This window comes from Molothrus aeneus, chromosome 10 (genome assembly GCF_037042795.1).
Source record: "Molothrus aeneus isolate 106 chromosome 10, BPBGC_Maene_1.0, whole genome shotgun sequence".
NCBI lineage: Eukaryota > Metazoa > Chordata > Aves > Passeriformes > Icteridae > Molothrus > Molothrus aeneus.
Genome location: NC_089655.1, coordinates 21,539,434 through 21,559,079, shown reverse-complemented (window position 1 = coordinate 21,559,079; position 19,646 = coordinate 21,539,434). Strand labels below are relative to the sequence as shown.

General features: G+C 48.0%; 1 protein-coding gene across 1 annotated transcript in view; it reads right to left on the bottom strand.

Annotated features, from left to right (window-relative positions):
- Window positions 1-1,384: 1,384 nt before the first annotated feature.
- The window catches only part of SLC7A14 (solute carrier family 7 member 14), a 29,723-nt gene continuing 11,461 nt past the window's right edge, over window positions 1,385-19,646 (bottom strand). The window contains exons 2-8 of the mRNA XM_066557061.1: window positions 16,796-17,186; window positions 11,695-11,931; window positions 10,720-10,937; window positions 8,683-8,829; window positions 7,591-7,799; window positions 6,189-7,066; window positions 1,385-4,991 (exon numbers count right to left, since the gene is read on the bottom strand). Coding sequence (XP_066413158.1) covers window positions 4,669-4,991; window positions 6,189-7,066; window positions 7,591-7,799; window positions 8,683-8,829; window positions 10,720-10,937; window positions 11,695-11,931; window positions 16,796-17,099 — 2,316 coding nt within the window. The 5' untranslated portion in view covers window positions 17,100-17,186 and the 3' untranslated portion in view covers window positions 1,385-4,668. The remainder of the gene's footprint in view (window positions 4,992-6,188; window positions 7,067-7,590; window positions 7,800-8,682; window positions 8,830-10,719; window positions 10,938-11,694; window positions 11,932-16,795; window positions 17,187-19,646) is intronic.

Below are 19,646 nucleotides of genomic sequence, written 5' to 3'. Positions count from 1 at the left end.
AGTAGGAATGGGGCCAGGAATGTGAGGGGGAATTAGTGCTGGCACAGAGGGGAAGGGTTCGGAGGAAGCACACAGAACATTAAACTTGTCTAGTTTTTAAAGGATCAAATCTGAAACACCTGCTTTGTGCCTGCCCAAAACACCCTGCTCTCCTGTGGGGCTCTCTTAGTTTGGATTGGCCACAGCCCTGTTGGCTCATGAAGGCTTTCAGTGCTCATTTGCTGACCCAAAGCTTCAAAATAGGATCAAATATAATTCTCCTGAATCGAAAAACTGCTCCACACCATTCCTAACACCAAGTGCGGAGTGGTGGCTGCGAGCCATCGTGGATACCCCAGTGTGGAGGTCCCTGATGCCCAGCAGAGCTCTCTGCAGCTGCACAGGACCAGCTGGAGCTCTTCATCCCATCCCCATGATGGGGAGAGCACCTGGCAGGCTCCCCACTCCCCACATAACAGGGACAGCGGGAAGGAGCCCTTGGGGGCACACTGGTGGCCCTGAGCACCCCAAAGGGGACAGGCAGCTGTGTCTGCCTCTCCACAGCCCTGCTGCCTGTGCAGGGAGGGGACAGTGCTGTGACACCCCAGCTCCTCCAGGGGAAAGCTGAGTGCCAGCAGATTGGTGCACCCCAGGCCTTTGCACTGCAATAGTCAACCTATGGTCGTTGGCTTTGGGTTTTTCCTTCTTTTTTTTCTTCTTTTTTTTATTGTGTAAACAGATAACCATTTTCTCTCACAACACCACAAGTAAATGACAAAGTCAGCCAGCTGCAATGGATCTTCTAAAATGGAATTTTTGAATTACCTAAAGAAAGATTTTGTAAATTTCTAGCTTCAATTAAGCACTGAAAAAATATCAGAACTTCAGGTACTGATTGGCTAAACAAAATTTACATGGGAATTTTTTTTATTATTACTTTTTGGTTTAGTCTTTCATTTAAAAGATTTACATTACTATGGAAACTAATTCTAGGACACATTTTTCTCTGGCTTTCTTTACAAATCCCTTAGTTCCTCTTTGATTTTTAAATGTAAAGGCACACAATAAAGCTTTATGCATTTATTAAAATATACAGATTTTGGTAAATTTAGATTTTTTTTTCTTAGTATCTCGATTATATATATGTATTATATGTATAGTTGTCAACAACACAGTCATTTGAAAATAAAAATCACTCCATAACATATCTGCATATTTTTTTTCTTTCTCATGACACACTACAAGACCCCATTGTACAATGCACCAATGGGCTTCTGGAAACCACAAAAAAAAATGGATAGAACAAACTGCTTTTAACAAATACACCAACTTCATACCAGAACTGCAGAGAATTGTTACACCAGAAAGTACCACCTGCAAAAAAAAAAAAAAAAAAAAAAAAAGCAAGATATACATCAGAAAGACTGAACAAAACAAAGTGAAGGTCATTTACAAGCTGGATTTACAACATCCCATGTTGCTGGGGTGCGATTTCGCTGCCATGTGGAGGATGCTGGAGTGCTTGGCCTCGGACTGAGGGGTTGTGACTGTGGAGTGAATTTGTGGAGGGGGCTGAGATCTTACAGAGCTGGCCTGGAAGGTTTGAGGTATTTATGCTCCATCTGTACCATGCATTTGGCCCCTCAGGGTGTGTGCCCTGTGGAGGGCAGGCAGGCACGGAGGGGCTTTGTGCCTCTCACCAGAGGTGGGAGCAGGATGGTCCTGCTCTGCCACATCCTCCTGAGGGCTCAGGGATGTGAGAACCTCCCTCAGGGCTCCCTGGGAAAAGGCTGGAATGGGGGTTACAGCAAAAGGAGCACTTGCACCTCTTCCCAGCCCCTGGCCAGCAGTGCCCAGAGGTGATGGGCACACCTGGACATTTTGCCTTCTCAGCCTTTGCTTGTGCCCACTGAAGAGCCCAATGCAGCTACAAGAGCCAGCACAGGAGTTGCCAGAGGCTGAGCCCACACATCTCCCAGGAGCTGCCACCCAGAACTGGGAGCAGGGATCCTGTAAACCCAGCCTTTGGCCACTGGCAAACCCCCAAGACCTGTGGCTTGGTCACCTTCTCCTTAAACACCTCTGTTGGGTGGGATGTGGTACAGCTCCCACCCCCAGCACCATGAGGGCTGACAGCAGCTCATCCATATCTGACCATGCCGTGGTGGCATCAAAAGCTGTTCCCTGGTGGTCCCAGGATGGGGCACAGCCATCTTCCCCGGGAAAGGGAAGGAGGACGGGTGACTGGGAATGGGGAGAGCCAAAAGGCTGCTCAGATCCAATGGAGAAGTTCCTACAGACACCAAAGAGCAAGGGGTCAAGCCCTTGTCAAATTATACGGCGTGACTCGAGCGGACGTGACGACAGACACTGGTACTGGGAACTGCTCCATAACAAGAGATTAAGGCTGCAAGAAGAACAGGCTTTGACCCAGCAGGGTGCTTGGGCATGAGTTTGTGGCTCAACAGATGCCCAAATACCGTGTGGAAGCAGGACAAAAATGACTACCTTGGATATGGTATAGTACAAGAGCTGGTAGGAAAATAGCATCAATCTTTCTCCCTGAAAACACACAGCCAGACCTGCGAGGTGCCATCTCTCTTGGGTACTTCTAAGGCATCAAGGATGAGAGCAGCCAAGCATGGGTGGGCAGTGACTGTCACAGGAGGAGCTCAGTGCTGCAGCAGATATTTCCTGAGCTGGCCCGTGAGCAGCTTTTCAGTGGGACACACTCAGGATTTCTCCTTGTAGAAGCATGGTAGGTAAGGGTGGGCAGCAGGAGTCAATGCCAGAGCAAAGCTTACAGGTCCTTTAGCCAAATCCTCACTCCCACCCTGAAGCTGCTTCAGAAGCCAAACTTCCCTTGGCTTGCCCGGAGCACTCCAGGTTAAGATCTGCAGAATTGGATGTTCTTCTCCACTGGGAAAAGGACTGTAGTTTGCCACTGCTTGGGACAGGAGCTGGAGGGATACTTTTGCAGCCCCAGGCAGAGTGTCTCCATCAAGTCTTTGCATCCCAGGAGTGATGGGGATGAGCACAGGTCCAGGCACCCTTTGCACCTGCTTGCCCACAGAGGGTGCCAGGCAGGTGTTTTGGGAGCCTGAGCCTCATCCAGTGTACCAAAGTATTAATAATTCTCAATATCCACGAGGATATTTCCATATTGGAAATCCTGCCCCTGTTGATGTTAAATTGTCCCCTGGGATGCCAGCAGCAGCCCATGGTATTGGGGGTTGGTCTGGGCTGCACTGGAGCCCCTGGGATGGATCCATCTGCAGCCGTCAGCAGCTGGGGGGAGGATGGGAGTTGTTGCCTGATGGGTTTTTGTTACTGTTTATTCAAAAAATGTTCCTCCACCACAGTGTTTTACATGAAGCATGATGGGCTCCACAACTGCACCTGCTGATAATCACTGACCAAACCCCAGCAGTGCTGACTGACGATTCTGTGGGGACACAGGCAGCAGGGAGCCTGATGGCACTTCTGGGGGCCATGGCCATGGGCAGGGGGTTTAACATCCACCTGCTAACCACCTCTTCCCCGCAAGCCACCAGCTCTGTTTGGTTTCAGACTGAAATACGGACACTTACGGAATGAGCAACATTTCAGTGTTTTTCATACAGCACTCACCAAGCCAAGGTCAAAATCAGAGAATATTGTACAAGGTGCAGATGGCAGTAGGGAGTCAGATTTCAGTTGCCAAGTCCTCTCTGCTTGCTACCCATGGCCCAGCCCCGCTAAGACGTGGCTGACCCATGGATGCTGCTGTTTTGTGAAGGCATGGATGGGTGTCTGGAGCACTGAGGGCAGAGTGAGCACTGGAGGATGCCCAGCACGGTGAAGGAATGACAGCACAGTCATTTTTGTAAAAGACACAAGGTGGTGGAAGCAGTGCCCAACCTCAGACTGGTGATGCTCAGAGGAATGTGTGGTCCTCGTTGACCATTTGTACAAAGAGGGTTGAGCCAGGAATGGGTCACAGCCCTCACTGCGACCAGGAATGGAATCAGGCTCCCAGACTCAGATTTGGGGTGTTGGACCATGCTGGGACTTAAAGGTTGGACTGAGACACGGACTAATTTTCAATAACAGTATTGGGATTTGGAGTGTGGGGATGGACGTGGGGGAAGCACTGCTCTGTGCAGCATGCCAGAACGGGAAACTCTGTGTGATGGAACCAACTATGCATCTCTGAGCTACTCTCAGGGAAGAGTGTGTCCATCTCCATTTTGTAGCTACCCACCTCTCTGTGCCTCTGGCTCAGCTACCACTTCTAGGTGGATCAAAGGAAACAAACACACATGCCAAGAAAGTGCCAAAAATTTTAGAGTGGCATCCCACCACTGCGGCCATTGGGTGGACTTTCCCCAGGAACAATTTGACTCGTCCCCTCATGCGGCTCCTTCCACCTCTCAACACCCTCCTGGTTTGGCACATCTCCCACTCTGCTGCCTCACTGGTGCAGCTGGTGCTGGGAGATCAGCCGGTGCTGGGGGATCAGCCAATGTTCACCAGAGCAAGACCCCACTGGTGGAGCTGGAACGGGCCACGGGCGGGGTTGGTTCGGGGTCAGCGGCAATCGCAGAGCGTGTCCCGAGTACCAGAGGTGAGCAGGGCAGTGGTGGAGGACCCGGGGAGGATGGGGCAGGATGGGGGAGCCACGGGGACCCTTCCTCATCGCCTGTCCTGCTACTCGGGCGAGTAGTCCAGCTCGTCATTGGCGATCAGAGCATCCGACGGCGGTTTGTGCCGGCCTTTGCTTTTCGACCTGCCACTTGTCCGATGGCTCTCCTTGGCGCCCGCCATTTGCTGGTACGAGAAGCTCTTGTCCTCAGAAGGACCCCAGGCCGGGTAGCTCTCGCCCTCAGGGGCGAAGGAGAAGCCATCGTCCACGGAGAAGGGGTCGACGTCCACGTCGTAGCGCTGGTAGGTGCTCTGGTGCAGGGCCTCCTCCCGGGCACTGATCTCCAGCGTGCTGTTCCACATCCCATAGCCAAAGTAGATGAGCAGACCTGGGGTGGGCAAGAGGGAGAGGGTTGGACCCCAGCTACTCACTAGCCCTGCTAGCCCTACCTGATTTCACCTTCATGCACAAATGCTTTCACTGGCAGCAAATACATCCAGAGATCTGATTTCCAGTGGATCATGGGATTAACCTACCCCAGACACCTGCATAGACAATCCAGACACCACATGCCATGGACTAGCCATGGGGGACTGATGTGAGGTTGCATCAGAACCACACATCAGTGCCAGAAAAACCAATGGGATGTCCCATCCCCAACAGCCATGGATGGGCTGGTAGAGCTCATCACACCTAATGCAGTGGTTTAATTGACTCATTGCTGGCAGCTCAAGAGGTATTAGTTGTACCCATGGAGGAAAGTGCTTAATCACAGCAGATTAAATTGATGCTTTGGAGTGATCTTTTCTTCCAGGTAGAAGGGCTTTCCCTGGATTTGCAGCTTTGCCTATTGACCTAAAGGGCCAAAACAGCACTGAGTGTGTCTTCTTGGGCCCAAAAATGCAGATGACAGCCACTGCCCAATGGCTCAGCTTGGAGGAGCTATGAGATCTACTTTGTTCTCTTGGGTTTGTGGACTAAGTAGGTTGCAAAGTAAAGCACTGTGGATATGCTAGATTCCTGGTTATGTGTCAGAAAGCCTAAATTTGGGGAAAAAAGGAACCACAACAGAGTCTGTGAGTCCTAAGATGCTCCTCCCAGAAGTTAAGAGCTTGAGCTAAAAGGAGTTACCGTCTACAGATCTGACTTTCCCAGGGATTCTAGGATTGAGCAGCTCTGGACTTTGGAAAGCAGTGCTGAAATACTGGTGTGGGCTGCTGAAAAGCTCAAGTGGGTGACAGAGCAAGAAATCAAACTGATTTCTGTACAAAACCTGCCTGTGAGGCAATTTCCAGAACCCGCCTACTTTGCATCAAAAAAGCCATCAAAATAGTCACCTTTGCATGTAGTCATTCTCTTCCATGAAACTGATGTTTTCTGGAGGTGTAATTTTCCATTTTGCTGTGGTTCAGGGGCTGGATAAAATGAGATTTCTAAAAACTTCAGGATGGCAAGGGGTAGATGAGAAGGACTGGGTATTTCCCAGGCATCAGCCTATGCACTCTAATTAGGGAAGCTGTTATTACCAACACCCTTCCCAAAGAGTGCCAGTGAAAAAATTAAATTAAATGAACCTGGTACTCACCCACAAAACACCAGACAGCAAATCGGATCCACGTGACAGTGGAGAGCTTCAGCATGAGATAGATATTGACCAGCATGGCGAAGGCAGGGACGAAGGGCAGACACGGGGCCATGTAGGGCAGCTTCTTGGGGTTTTCTGGCTGCTGCAAGATCACAAACACCAGCACAGCGATGAGCAGGACCATCAGCACCACCAGGAGGACAGCCCACCAGCTCTGCTCAGAGATGTAGTCTGACCCAAAAATGATGAAGGAGCAGAAGATGAACATGAGGACAAAGAGCAGGAGCACACAGGTGGTGACGGTGTGGCCGGTGGCCGCTGTCGGGCGATCCATTTTGCCCGGCAGCCCAAGGTGGATCCGCATCGTGTAGTACCGAGGGCCGATCAGCTTCTTCAGCTTGATGAGATAGATGTTCTCAGACTCATCTGCCTCTATCCCCGAGGTCATGTCCACGGTGCCGTAGTTGGGGTGATTCACGTTGTAGGCGGATTTATCGGATTTCCCAATTAGCATCTCATTGTCTCCTAGCGACGGCAGATTTTTTGCCCCGCACGTGTTGGTTGGTGGGCCAGAGAACTCCTCTCCTTCACTGCCAGGGGAGCAAGCTTCCTTCTCACAGTCAGCCAGGATGCCCTCCTTCTTCTTGGTGTGCTCCTCGGAGAGGAATTTGACAAAGCCGTCGATGTCGCTCTCGGGCTGGTAGCGGAGGAGCAGGACGCAGACGGACACCAGGGTGTAGGCGAGCAGGGTGCCAATGGACATCATCTCAATCAGGTCTCTCAGGCTGACCAGCAAGGAGAGCAGAGCTGCCAGGAACCCGGACACGATACAAGCCACGACAGGGGTTTCCGTGTAAGAGCTGACATGGGACAAAAACCTGGGGCACAGAACAGTTACAGAAGGTTAAAATCACAGAGGGTCCCTGTTGCAATAACCCTTCCCTGGTTGCAGGGGACAGTCTCAGGGATCCCTTCAGGTCTTGTTGCTTTTTGGAACTTTGATTCCAAGTGGGGACTGGCAACACTGCTGAAGTTGAATTTGGAGTTAGATCTGGGTCTGACCAGCTCTGCAATGAGCACTCAGATACTTGCAAATAAGTACAGATTTTATCCATGTAAACTGCTCTCCTTTTCAAGTAGCTCTTGAATTAAACACTTATCCCCACATAATCAGAATCTCTAGGTAACAGCACCAAATGAGAAACTGTAGGGTAGACTGCTCCTGATATTTTCCCCTTAGGACAAGGCTTTGGCTTTGGCTTGTGCCCCATTCTGCACCCACCATGCCTGTGCATGCCCATTGCTCCCTGTAGTGACAGTGTGGGACCCCCAAACCCCCCAGCACAGTTTCCCCTCAAATCCCAAGAGACCAGAAATAAATGCCCGCGTGGGTATGACTGACCTGAAGAGCAGCCCATCACCAGCCATGGCATAAATGACTCTGGGCATTGGGAAGAGGGAGCCCAGCAAGCTGACAGTGAGGCCAGCCACGGAGCCGATGGCAACGATGAATTTGGCTGCATAGAAGCCGTGGACCACGAACATTTCCATCAGTGGGGACTCAGTGTCGATGGCATCATAGGGCACCATCAGTGTGAGGATCATGCTCACCTGGCAAGGCAAGAGGAGCAGGACAGGGCTGTCAGCATCAGCACTGGGGGTTGCTGGGGATTCTCAGGGTGGAGGGGATGTAAAACGCTGGAATTAGGTCTGTTTACACTTTACTGTAGGGTGGTTAATCCAGAAAACTGTGGGGTCTTAGTCTCTGCTACTCAAAGGCAAGAAGGGGGTGCTTGAACCTCAATTCAGGGGTGATGCAGGAGTCAAGTGGGACTGGTGAGGCTGGTGGGACTGGCAGAGTTACTAACAGGGTTAGTAACTTTGGCTACATTCCTGTTTGGGAAATAATGCTGGGGCAGATCCCAAATCCAGATTGCATTGCTTGGAGCAACACTCTGGCCCTATTTGAGTCAAAGAATTTGTTTTCATGAGAAGCCCACTCCCATGCAGGAGAGGCGAGTTTCTTTGAAATTATCAGAATCTCCTTCATAACTAATTTTTGCTCTTTTGCAAGGAAAATCTCTGAGCACAGGCATGCTTTTGTTGGGGTGCAGAGCAGTGCAATCTCACACAGCCATCCCTGCCTATCCTTCCCCTCACTTGGATCCTCTCCCATATCTCCAGCAGAGGCAGTGCTGCTTTTCCCAGAAACATGGAGAGAAAGGATGCTGCAGTGCTGCTGCTCCTTCTTTGCTTCTCTCCTGGGTGCAAAAATAGCTGTGGATAGGGACAAGAAAAAAACTGCCTGCCACCATGTCCCTGCAGCTGGCAGAGGGGTCTTGTCAGGTGACAGGAGCCTGGGGACAAACGGAGAGGAGCCTTGGCAGGCACTGTGCAGGTGCCCAGAAGGATTCACATGGTACATATATATATATATATTTACATGCATCCATACATATTTATGCACACTCACACCTGTGCAGGGACTACTTACAGACACATAAGCTGTCAGGCACGTGACGAGCGAGGCTGTGATGGCGTAGGGGATGGAGGTGTTGGGGTTCTTGGCCTCCTCTCCCGTGGTAGCAATGATGTCGAAGCCAATGAAGGCATAGAAACAGGTTGCAGCCCCCTTGAGCACCTGTGGGGAGGATCAAACATCTGGGTGCCAGGAGGGAGGCTGGCACCCAGCCAGAGAGAGGGAGCTGAGCAAAAATGGAGCAGCGCTGTTGTGCCTTGTCTGAGCTAAAGGGCGAGTGGCCACAGGTCAGGGGGTGTAGCTATGGGAACTGACCCTGGGAGCACCCCATACCCATCAATCTGACTGGGGAAAAGATTTCAACCTGTGCCCTGAGCCATGGAGGCATCTGCAGCTCACCCCACAAACCTGCCGGGCCTGAATACGCTGGGAGATCCTGCCACTGTCAGAGGAGACAATCAACCAACTTCAGGTTTGCTTTAACAATCCTCCACCCCAAATCCATTTTTATGAGTAGGGATCTGGAACATGTTTACATGTTCTGCCTTAGCAAGATGTCTCATGTGGCAGCAAGATCCGCTCGCAGAGGAAGCAGGAGAGAGCAGCAGCCGTCAGATGTGAGCCGCTTCCCAAACAACCTCTGTTTTGCTTGGAAGCTGCAGACAGGTTAGGAGCACACATTGGAGCACTTGGATGAGGAATTATTTGTACTGTTTGGTTATTTTTTTTTTTAATGTGATTTTTAAAAATATACAATATTAGTGAGGACATTTATAGGAAAGGAACATTGGAGCGGGGTGAAGACAGCCTGGCTGATCTGGAGCTGTGAAACCCTTGGAGCTTGCTGGGTACCACCTGTCCATCACACCTCTGTCATCTCAGCTGTCAAGAGATACTGCACACAGTAAAACTCCCCTTTTTCAGGGACTGTCTGTAATTATCCTTCTAAAATATGCCTTACATTGTTGGGGATGTCACACTTGTGCTTGGTGGTGGATTTACTTTTACAAACAACTTGTGAGACAATAAACCAGCTGAAAAGGATGAGACCACCCTACTGAGGCTTTTTGTGTTTTGGGTATGCATATATCTTTTAAACTACTTTTTTTTTTTTTTTTTTTTTTTTTTGCCAAGAGAAATTTGGTACATTGAATTGGAGTAAAACAGATATTTTCCATTTTCTCTTTTTCACTCCTATTGTATGGTATAACAACCCAAGCACAACCCAAAGGTAAATATGACCTCTGTTCTCAAGTGAGCCTCAGAGTTCATCTCCCCACTGTTGTTCTCTGGCAAAGAGGCATTGATTTACTGGATGAAGGTGAAGGGACTATATGCAGGTTTGGGACCCCTTCAATAATCAAGATTCGTGGTTTACTTTACTTTCTTGCTTATTTTCGGCACAAAACCCCAATGGAATTGAGCAGTGTAAATCTGAGAAATTATCTTGGGTTTAGGCCAGCTGAGATATTTTCAGTCTCTGTTCATCCTTGGATAAAAACCAGTGCAAGCAAGCTAAAAAAGCCAAATATGTCCAAATTCTCAGTAAGCTTTTAGGGAACATCCATAAAATAAGTGCTGGCAGGTGGCATTATGAAGTGTTCAAAACAAATTCTTGAGAACATTGTTGTTGAAAACCAGCCAACAAAAGTATCTCCCCGCTCCGCAGAGGCTGAGGCAGCTCTCTGGAGCTCCCTGTCTCAGATAGCCACAGCATTTTGCTCCATTGCCTGGAAATTAGTGTCATTTCCTTGGGGATACTTCCATGTGGAGTTTGACTCTGCAGAAGGACATTTTGGAAAAGTTCTGTGTTTATGCTAAGAGGAGTTAGGAGATGAAGCATTGCTGTACTCTTTGGGTTTGGTGGAAAGAGCAGGTCTGGATCCAAGCCTGCACTCCTGGGATTTGAAGATCCCTGGCCAAAGCACAGGTGGATTTAGCAGGGCTGGGATCTGGAGGGTGCAGCAGAATGGGGGTGTGTACACCATGAGCAAGGCTGAGTATGTGGCAGCACCTAGGTTCTGTGTGTCCCTCTGTGCTCCCAGGACTTACCCCTGGCCATCCGAACGGCAGGAATTGCCCTTCAGCCCAGTTGTCACTTTTGATGTAGAACAGACCAGCAATCATGATGAAGACCCAAACTGCCAAGTTAATGACATTGAGCACGTTGTTCAGCCCCACCGAGTTCTTCACTCCCATGGCCACAATGATGGTGACAATGACAGCAATGACCAGAGCAAGAAGGTCAGGGTACGACTCCTCTCCTTTCCCTAGGTGAGAGAAAAGAGATGTGCTACTCTCCATCCACAGAATATCCAGGATCTCTGTGGGGGAGTTTTAAACACTTTTCAGACCTTGAAGTTTTTGCAGAACTCTTTTGGTCTCATTGCAAAAGTGGTCTCCAGAGGCCCATGTCTCCACTAGCTAAAGTCGTTTAATTAAGGTGATAAATCTTGATGTCTCAAGACACTCTTCAGACTTTTGGGAGAGCAACAGACCAATGACAGTGTCCCAATTTGCATAACATGTATCTGCCAAGTACTCATTAAAAATCAATCAGCCATGAAGTTTTCATGACACAGGTACAGGACAGCTGGCTGGTTTGCTTACTGGTAGGGTTCATGGACTGTTGCTGGAGCTCCTGGTCATACAGGACCACCACAGCCCCCAGTCCCCAGGATACAGCAGACACCAGCTTGTGTCCTCTAACAAAATTCTGTGTGCCTCAAGGGGACCAAGCGGAGTGTTTGCACCAGCTGAAGGGTTTCTGTGCTGCCCCTACCCTCTGACATTCGACTATTTCTGTGCACATATTCTAAATGCCAACTCATCCCAAAGGGGCTCAAAATATCCCATATCCCATCCCCTCCAATCCCGCCTGTGCGCCAGGCTGCTGAGGCAAAATACCAGAGCCAGCCAGACAGTAAATAATGAATGAAGCCTAATATCCATGTCTGACTCCTGACGAGCTTCCAATTACTTTTCCTGCCCAAATTGATGGAGGTGTCTGTGCCCAGCAGGACGCACCCAGGCCATTGAGTGTGCCGACGCTGCTGATCATCCAGCGGCTGATGGTGTGGTTGGCCAGCGAGTCAAACATGCTGCTGAGGGCACTGGCACCTGCAGCTGTCCCAATCAGGTACTCCAGGATCAGGTTCCAGCCGATGAAGAACGCCACGAACTCCCCCACGGTCACGTAGCTGTAGGTGTAGGCAGAGCCCGTGGTCTTGGGGACGCGCACGCCGAATTCAGCGTAGCAAACGCCTGGTTGGAAAAAGAGGAAGAGGTGTAAGGAAAAAGAGGTTGGGAAATGGAAAAAGTAAAGCTGCCTGGGTGCCACCTTCCCAGAGGTGATAGGAGGTGTCAGGACTGCAGGCAACATCAGAAACACAGAGACATCGCATGGTGACCCTCCTTACCCTGTTTCTTGGCTTAAAAACCAGAAATATTTCCACTAGGAAATATTTCAAACCAGCCAGACGTTTACGTGGGATCCTGGACCAGTGCTGCACAGTCTCATCCCAGAGGAAGATGCCACAGAAGGCTACACCTCTCCCTGCCCCAAACTTCCAATCTCCAAACACTCATCCTGCATTATTGCTCTGCAGATCCAGGCATGAGCACTGTCCTGATCATCCCTACTTTTGTTCATACCCAGGCAAGAGGAGTTTGAAGACGTCTTAAATAGAGAACATAACTTATTTTAACACTTAAAAATATTATATTTAAATCTTCTAAAGAATATTTGCAAAACTAACTGTGCAGAAGAAGAAAAGAAAAGCAAAAAGTATTTAACTGTAAATGTTTGGGAGGAGGATTCATCAGACTTCAATACTTTTTGAACTCCTTGTGCGCTTACTATGTCAGGATAATTTTTAATAAAAACCTGACCCTGACACGTTGATTTATTAAAACAACCATTAGCTTTTTTTAAAAAATGAATGGATGTACTTAGTCTCAAATTCTCCAAATATTACTCAGGACAAGTGCTGAAAGGGTCCTGCATATTTAACACTGATTAGGCCCCTGTCCCAAAGACCCCAGTAAAGTTCATATGGGTGAATTGGTTAAGGCTGTTATACTACCATTGAGTAAACACGTAGTAATTATTGAGCTCTCTATCAACCAATATTCTCCATTTAGAAGATAATAATTGCTTCAAATTTGCAATCAGTTTAGTACAGAGAGGGGAATGAATAATTTATAAAAATGTTATGAGGTGGCTGCTCTTCCTTAAGTGCGATTTTTACACTGTACAAACACAGAGTTGTTGAATCTCTTAAGCTGAATTTGGCGGTGCTTGTTTTCCTGCTTTTGGAGGATTTTTATATTCCATTCACTGCTTCATTTGAATGTGGGTTGCTTTGCAATGGGACTCTTCAAAACTTGATTTCTGTAAAGCAGCCCAACAGGAGCCACAAGAGGTTTCCATCATCCATCCAGCCCTACCGACAGTCATTATTCAAAGCTGATGAAAAATGCATGCACTCGGCAAAGGTATGGCGTTCACAGATAACTGCAGGCCTGAATGATTTATGAAACTGGTGCTCTGACGAAGACAAGTATCTAGTTTCTCTCTTTCATGGCCTTAAAAATACATATATATATATATACACTCCTTCTTGTAGCTCTCGTTTTAGCCAACGACAAGATAAGGATTGAAGACGATGGTTATTGATACACAATGATAATGCTAAAGCAAAGAAATGAATATGTATAAAATGTTGGAGTTTTTGATTATTCTACTTGGATCCCAAAATAGAAGAGCTGTTTTTCACTAGGGGTTGGGTACAGCAATAGGTTGTATCAACATTAGGTGCCAGCATGTATTATGCACAAACATATATATAATATATATTAGTATCTGCTGCATTCACACTGTATTATTACTATTGTTGTTATTATTAATATTTTAAATTATTATTTTTTTTAACAATGTAACTGCACAATAAAACTGTGTTACTCAGTTACTCCTTGGCAGTTCAAGCTATTCAGCACCTTGTTTCCCTGTATCCAGAGGAATGCAGCTCTCCCAGTGCTCCTGCACAGCCAGCCCAGCTCTGGAACTGCAGAGAGAGGTTGGGTGCATCCTCCCTGTCACAACTGTTTAATTTGGAGACGGATTTCTCTTCTTCCCCCCAATCAAGAGTGTTTGCAATTTCCGAAGAAAACAAGACAACACAGTGGTTTTTTTGAAAGAGCAAGCATTCTACAGAGGATAATTTCTTTTCCTTGAATGTCTGCTACCCTTGTGCAGTTGGTGTGGCAGTCATTACACTTGTGTAATTATACAGTCACTGACATTGTTCAGCAGGACATAAACACAGCTGAGTGGTCTTGGCCCTTCCAAGATCCCATCCACAGAGCAGCCACTGGGCAGCACAACTGGTGGCATGAGAACTGGTGCTTTTGGTGTGGTGGCATGGTGGTGGCCATGATGTGGGTGCTGACCCTGCCACTGATACTTGGCACAAGGCTGCACAGGAACCATGAGACATCCCACAGGGCACTGGCATGATGGCAGGGATGATTCAGGGGAAAAATAACTTCTGAGAGGGGCCTTTCAGCTGCTCTGGATGTAACTCCAAATAATTCATGCTACCATACAAGAAACCCAGAGGGAGCATCTTTCATCAACCAAGAGCAGCCAGCTTATTGAGGAAGGCATATTATTTTCATCAAGTCACTGAGCCTGTCCATTGCATTTCATGATCACCATGTGCTGATATATAAAAGGCAGCTCCATAAGGAAAACTCCCACAGAGCAAGGACTCCCATCTCTCCAGCTCCACCCAGGCAGCTGCAGCCCCTCAGCCCAGCCCTCATCCTGCAGCCAGCAGCACCTGAGGCACATGCTCAGCTCTGCCCTGCTCCATCCTGGCTGCTGCTGATCCTGTTCCTGCACCACTCTCAGGTAAGAGTGTGGCACTGAGCTCCAAAGTAGGTTATTGCTTTAGGACAGAAGATCACTAAAGGGGTAAGAAATGGCTGGTAGGAAAGGCTATGGGGAGGGTGATGGGGTTGGGTGAGATGCAAACTGCTGATTTTTGCTGAGGAGGGGTTTTGGATAAACAGGGGTGAAAGTGGGGAATGCTGGTGGTCACAGCTGATGGCAGGAGCCTGAAGTGTACTGGAGGCTTTGTGGAGGGAAGCTGGGCAAGCGTTTCTACTTGAGAGATGAATGAAAACTCTTCTAGTGAGAGAACAGAAGAGATTGATTTAATTTATCAGTTTAATCAATTATAGTGTGTTTGTGAGTACCCTGATAAGGTATGTGTTGCTTAAAACTTGGAAGGCATAAGTGGAATTTGTTGAGTAGATGAAATTGGAGAAGTCCCTTTCTGAAACCAGGCTTAATAGTGGAAAAAAGCTTCCCTGTGGCAGGGCTTCCCTATGGCTGTCCCCCTGGGAAGCCATATGACCTGGATGGTTTTGGTTTGTCTGTTTTTTGGAGTTTTTTAAAATCCAAAACCCTTCTGGTCTCACTTCTGCAAGCAGTGGGGGTTGACTTAGGGATCTGGGATGGACAAAGCAAAAGTTCCTTAAAATCTGTTCATGCGCACATGCCCAAACTCAGTGCCTGGCACACCAGGCATGACCACAATGGGAAAGCTGAAATCACATCCCCAAGGGGTCTAACAGCCTGTCCAGCTCCTGAATTCTTACTTGGTTTTACTTGCCAAAGAAGTGTTGCTGTTACAAACAACAGCAGTGCTAATGATGAAGTGAGGAAGCAGCCAAGGAGACTATCAAAACACTGCGTCCCTCACAAAACACTTTCCCAGGGCTACAAAAGCAAGGGGAGATGAAAGCGGAGCGGGCTCCTGTGGGCGAAGGCGGGAGGAGCTCCTGCTGTGGGGCAAGGCTCATGTCTGGGGTGAAAAAACCCCTTTTGGAGGACAGGGTGTTTTTGTTAGCAGAGACCCACCCAAACTCCGTTTGCTCTTGGTTTGCATCTCTGCCAACAAAACCTTTGCAGCGGGGAAGGAGAGACACTGATGCTATCTACTGCCTTGGATAAAAAACAAGCATTTTGGTTCATTTGTTGTGTTGGGCACACAAATAAGCATTGGATCTCAGTGCAAGCTCTCAGCTCTTGTTGTGGGCTTTGGAGGGAACCTGAGGATTTTCCCCGGGCTGTGCCAAGGTTGTGCCTCTGGGCTGCAGGGACATCAGGGGTTCAAACTCCCACTCACTTTGGTGGGATCTCCATGGAGGAGCACTGCAAACTCTGGGAAAGACCATAATGTGCTTCCACCTCTCATGACAAAAATCCAAAGTTTTGAAAAGCTGATCTGGGTCACTTTGCTGTGTTGGCTCTTCCTGTCTTCTATCAAAGCCCTTTGCCATTTGCTCGTGTTTCTTTATACAATGCACAGACAAAAGCTGGATACCAGACTGACACAGCATGCAAAGTCCTCTGAGCAGAGAGAGCAGGAACATCACATCATCGTGTTAGCACTGATCTGGAAAGGACAAATGCCAGCAGTACTGGCTTCATGGAGAAACTGCAGCTCAAGCCATATGCTCAGCTGGGTTCCTACGGAGGAGACAGAATTCACTGTGTTTTCACTAAAATACATAATTTCTCTCTCCCTGCACATTTGTTTGTTGGGGTTTTTTTTGTTTGGTAATTCAAAGGCTGACCCTGCATGAATGGGAGCCAATGAAATCAACTCCAGAACTAATTGAGGAATTTTTTAACTCTTAGCCATGCCAACAAAAGAAGCTGGCCGTGGTACTACCCAAGCCACTGACATCCTTCCTGTTGGAACTGAGTTTCCTACAAGCTCTTGCTCCAGTCCTGTGGCTTGGCCATGCTCTTGGCCTAGAACACACTCTGCAAAACTCTCAAATATCTCAAAAATATTGCCTGCAGGCTCCATCCTTGTAGAAGCCATTGGCAGCTGATCAGGATAATCGTGTTTGGCTTCTGGCTCCCAGTACAAGGTTTGGTCTGATCTTTGGGCAACAAGGACAGCACACCCCATGATCTGTGTGACACCTGTGGGAAACGGTTTTGAGTTGATGGGGAGGTTTTGAGTAGCTACCTCCCTGTAGCTTGTGGTGCTGAGTAGTGAGAGGAAGGGAGAGGATGCAGGACATGGCACATTACCCAAAAACTCACCTGACAAGATGGACGCGACGGCAGCGATGATGAAGGACACGATGACCCCGGGCCCCGCCATCTCCTTGGCCACCAGGCCGGACACCACGTACATGCCGGTGCCCACGCAGCTCCCCACTCCCAGGGAGATGAGGTCCAGCGTGGTGAGCACCTTGGCCAGCCGGGCGCCCTGGGTGGCTGCAGCCCCCGTGCCCTCCAGCATGGACTCCACGGGCTTGGTGCGCAGGACGCGGGCGCGCAGGGCATGGCCCGCCGCCCCCCAGGGCACCCGCCGCGGGTCCAGCCGGGACAGGAACCCGCTCATGGTGCTGGGCTGGGCAGAGCTGGGCACAGAGAGGGGCAGCAGCACCACTCAGGGCTGTGGCTGCGTCTCCATCCTGCACTGGCAGCCCTGCAAGAGACGGGAACAGAGTTTTTCACTGAAACAGCAAAGAAAGAAAGAAGAGTCAAAAGGACCCCTAAGTTCTCATAATTTCTGCTGGTCAGAGTGACTCTGGGATACTTACAAGCTTCTTTTTCCTAGCCCGGCTGTTGAAGAAGGAATCAGGATTTTTTTTTGTTCTGGTTCTCAAGGTTTATTATTTCTTACCTATAACATTCTTTCCCCGACCCGCCGCAGGTCTGTCTGGCAGGTCAGGTTGAGCTACACTGCCTGTTTTTGGGGCAGTGTTATCTTTTTATACTAAAAACTACGTGTATATTATTTACTATAACTTCTCAATACTTATCACTTATGTTAGACAGTGAGTTTCTACTTTAAACTAATTTTAAAGTGCCATCACAGCAGAAGATGGAGGCCAAGAAGAAGAAGGAGAAAGACTGGACACGCTTAGATTCTTCCATCCTTCTTCTTGAACCCCCATTCTAAAAACTCTAAAAATCTATTTTTCACCTTGTGATGAACTAACTATTATTCTATTTAAACTCTCTTGACTTGTAATTCTTCATATAAAGGTTGGTAATTGTTTTTTTCTGTGGGTCAAATCAAAGGCACAGGGGTCTTGGGCTCTGTGCCAAGGGCTCTGAGCCCCTTGGCAGGGTCTCGAGTCCTCCAGGGCAGCCAGAGGAATTTCCTGGTTCCCACACTAAGTTGTTTTTTGCTGGGCTCTGGCACTGGTAGAGTTTTGCTTTGACTGCTGCTGTGGATAAATCTCCTTTCTCCACCCTCAGTTGTTTTGTCCAACAGCGATGCACTGTCCTCCTTTGTGTTCACATGGGTTTAGTCTCAGTCATCACTACAGCACTACAAACAGCAGGAACCTGATTTCCTCCAAATTCTCATTATGTGGCTTAATTGCTACTGAAGTGATGATGGCCACATGTAACTGTGAGGTGGGGGTGGCCACCGAGGCACACTGGCCCTGGTGGGGACAGAGTGTGACTCCAAGCCTGTAGTTAAGGCAAACAGGGAGAGAAGCTCAGCAGGAGCAGTGTCAGCTCCACTGGCCACTGGGGAGTGAGTGACCATCAGCATGGCCAGCTGCAGCCATTTTTAATACTTTAAAATTACCTTGCCTGAACCCATGTGCTCTAGGATTGCCTCAAAAATCGTGGCCTTATCTTGGTTTCCTCTTTCTCTGTGCTTTTTTTCATCCCTAGTCATATTTTCAAGAACAATTCAGCAACTGCCATTCCTCCCTTCCTCCCTTTCTGCTGTTGTTCAGCAAACTGTGTGGTTCTCATAATACCAGCAGCAGGGACTTCCAGGTGACATGTAATGACTTCTTGACTTTGAGCAAACCAAGAAGAATTGACAAGCTGCAAGCTAATACAAGGGAACAGGAAAAATAGCTTATTAATTAAATATTAATTAAATATTAATTAAATATTAATTAAATATTAATTAAATATTAATTAAATATTAATTAAATATTAATTTTTACCTGGCAGCTTCTTTCCTGTCAATACAGAAATATTCTTTTATTTTAATTGCCTTGAAGACAAAACACTCATTTTTTTCCGTCTTTACATCCCAAACAAATTACATTGTGTCCACAAGGCAGCTTCAGTGTTGCTGAAGTTTATTAAATGAAACCCAGCATTCATTTCATGTTTTGGTTGATCACTGTTCAAATTGTGCTGATTTTTTACCTCGAGCAGCCACAGGCTGAAAGGCTGCATGCTCTAGCTAGGAATAATAATGAGAAATTGTTACTGAGCAAGTGTGGATCTTTAGGTTGAGAATAAAACCTGGGTTTGGTTTTTGGGTTGCTCAAGGAGTCAGCTGGCTGTGGGGTGGGCTGGCTCACAGGTGAGGTTTTATTTTCTGGCTTAAAGGAAGGTTTTTGTTGGAAGAGGGCAGCTGAGCCAGAGCTCAGCAGGTCTGCACCAGCCAGGATGAAACAGACCTGTTCTCATGGAATAAATATGGAATTGTTCAGCTTTGAAAAGACCTCTGAGATTATCGACTCCCACCATCAACCCATGTTCCCAAGTGCCAAATCTCTGCATCTGTTAAATCCCCCCAAGGGTGGTGACTGCACCAATTCCCTGGGCAGTGTGTTGCAGTGCTTGACATCCCCTTCCATGAAGAAATTTTTCATAATATTCAATTTAATCTCCCCTGGCACAACCTGAGCTCATTTCCTCTCATCCTGTCACTTCTTACTTGGGAGAAGAGACTGATTCCCACCTGACTCCAACATCCTTTCTGTTGTAGAGATCAATAAGGTCCCCTCTGAGCCTCCTTTTCTCCTCAGGGCAGCATGCTCCTATCCTGGCCTCTGCACAGTGGCTCTGCTTTGCCAGGATTGTGTTTTAGCCATGTGAAAAAGAACAACTCTAAGGAAAACCACTCAAAATCCATCCTTTTATCCAAAGCATGGCACCTCTGGAGTGTGGGCTGGAAAAG